The sequence below is a fragment of the Penaeus japonicus genome, unplaced genomic scaffold (genome assembly GCF_977035675.1).
Source record: "Penaeus japonicus unplaced genomic scaffold, GWHDUDI00000001_assembly GWHDUDI00000012, whole genome shotgun sequence".
In the NCBI taxonomy this organism is placed as follows: Eukaryota; Metazoa; Arthropoda; class Malacostraca; order Decapoda; family Penaeidae; genus Penaeus; species Penaeus japonicus.
The window spans coordinates 3,735,142-3,737,641 of NW_028234414.1; the positions used below are offsets into that span (position 1 = coordinate 3,735,142).

The 2,500-nt window shown below is 46.3% G+C and overlaps 1 protein-coding gene across 1 annotated transcript in view; it reads right to left on the minus strand.

Annotated features, from left to right (window-relative positions):
* Positions 1-20: 20 nt before the first annotated feature.
* The window catches only part of LOC122250963 (uncharacterized), a 2,886-nt gene continuing 406 nt past the window's right edge, over positions 21-2,500 (minus strand). The window contains exons 1-3 of the mRNA XM_086542200.1: positions 1,842-2,500; positions 1,033-1,157; positions 21-610 (exon numbers count right to left, since the gene is read on the minus strand). The exon at positions 1,842-2,500 is cut by the window's right edge and continues 406 nt beyond it. Of these exons, the coding sequence (XP_086398326.1) occupies positions 520-610; positions 1,033-1,157; positions 1,842-2,500 (875 nt within the window). The 3' untranslated portion in view covers positions 21-519. The remainder of the gene's footprint in view (positions 611-1,032; positions 1,158-1,841) is intronic.

Consider the following 2,500-nt stretch of genomic DNA (forward strand, 5'->3'; position numbering starts at 1 on the left):
AGAATGGTGATGATGCTTGTGATAATAATAATGAGGAGCAGGAGGAGGAGGAAGAAGACGATGACGAGGAAGGGAAATGGAGATGTTAGGAGAAGAATATAAAAAGAAAATAAAGTGCCAGGAAACTCAAAATGAAGGAAAGCAGATACTATCAACATCACCAAAGAAAAAAGGGAAAAATATTTCCTGCATTTTATTAACGATCCTTAAGAAATATCGAAGCAAATTATTGCAAAATAGACATACAGCATGATTACAATCAAAATAATTATATGTCCACACATGCCTTCAAATCTAGCGAAGACAAATGAAAAAATACATTAACAAGATAAAATAAAAAGTAAAACATATATAAACAATCACATTTCCTTTGATAAGTTGCCACTGACAAATCAAAATATCAACTGGATTAACCTCGCAGCTATACATATACGACAAAAGAAAGAAAGAAAGGGAAAAAAAACAAGCAGAACATCCGACAAAACAAAATATGAAGACGATTTCAGAGTCAGAATCTCGTTAGCAAAATATCCACTCCGGGTGCTCTGGCGGGCGACACTCCTTCGGGCATTGGGTCTGTACTGTAATCAGGTATTTGTCCTTCCTGTACCTGTAAGAGAAAGCAACAGATATAAGGCAAATGAAAGAACAAGGGAAAGTGTTACTGCGTTGCATGTAAAGTAAGAAAATGGGGGGGGGGGGGTACCTGAGCGCCCGTAAATCGGTGTACATATAACAATTTAGATACTACTAATTGATCTATCATTCATATCTTACGTTTTTTGTTTGTGTTTATGACATGAATAACACACTTGAAGAATGTAACGACAAATTGATATTAAATATCCTGGACATCTTTTTAATCCCACGAATAACATCATCCAACCTAACATATCAACATAACGTATGTACCGCAAAATCTAAAACTCACAAAAGTTAATCTACATAAGGATCAGATAAGAATAAATACACTAACAAATAAGGAAAAGGAAAATAAAAAAAAATAAGGAAAGGGAAAAGGTCTCTAATCACCGAATAGCTCCCACGAACTCGCCGTTGCGTCTCTCCGTCGGGAAGGGTCGTGTTTCGGGGAACGACTGGCAGAAGAAGCTGTCGTGGGCCACCTGGTCTCCTTGCATCGCCGGCCAAAGGACTTCCTTGGAATAATTAGTGATTTAACATTAATTGCATTTTGAACTCGTTATCAGAGGAGTGGGAGGAGGAACTAGGGGTGGGGGTGCATTCCTGAGTGCTGTCTTTGTCGGCAACTTTCTTTATTCGGCAAATATGGGAAGGCATTTGTCCGTTTTGTCTGCTAGTTACAGGACTACCCTCCTCTCCCTTCAATGGAATCCTTTTGTACATCCCTGCCTATTTATTTGTGGATGTGGAAAAAAATACAGAAGGCATGAATGAATCCCAAATGTGGGATTTCAAGACAAATGGAATGATTAGGTAATTAACCTAATGCCAGTGTCTAACGGATCAACTTATACGATAAGCGGACCTACAGTCATACAGTAAACTATATATATGTATATATATATATATATATATATATATATGTGTGTGTGTGTGTGTGCGCGCGCGTGTGTGTGTGTGTGTGTGTGTGTGTGTGTGTGTGTGTGTGTGTGTGTGTGTGTGTGTGTGTGTGTGTGTGTGTGCGTGTGCGTGCGTGCGTGCGTGCGTGCGTGTGTGTGTGTGTGTGTGTGTGTGTGTGTGTGTGTGTGTGCGTGCGTGCGTGTGTGTGTGTGTGTGTGTGTGTGTGCGTGTGTGTGTGCGTGTGTGTGTGTGTGCGTGTGCGGAAAGAGAGACAAAAAACATATCTTGTAGACACTTACTGCAAGGATGATCTGGTCTTGGCCCCAAGTTTTTAGACGACCTCTGCCACGCGCGAACAGGTCGTCCCTGAGAGCCGCCAGTTCGCCGACGTGTCGTTCCGACCGCGCCCGCACCCCCCACAGCCCGCCGAGGATGCGGAAGCCATGTCCCTCGAAGTCCCTCATGACGTGCCACGTCTTATTCAGAGAGAGCCAGTCGTCCACAGCCTCGGCGTCGCGAAGCAGTAGCGCCGAATCCACGTCGCGGACGGACAGCGCGGCGACTTGAGGGTCTCCCAGAGGCGCCACTCGCCACAGCATCGGGTTCACGTCCCTCACGTCGCCGAGAGTAGGAAGGCTCCTCACGTCGCATACGTGGAAGTGCGGGTATCGGCGAAGGAGCGGGCAGAGGCGGGCTCTATGGCCTCGCGGGTCCGTGTGGAGGCGCACCGTCCACCCGGGGTAAAGCTTCGTGGAGGCTTCGAGGACATGCTTCAGTCCGGCCCAGTACTCGGGGTTGTTGCCATAGAGAGTTAAGGATATGACTCTCTGGCCGTAGCCAGCTTGTGTCGCCCGATGGCCGCAGGTCCCAGTGACATTCCCTTCCGAAGGCGGCCCTGTCGAGTGGTCACATTCCCCGCCGCCATCCCACCATGCCGAGACCTCCCTATCCCTCCAGG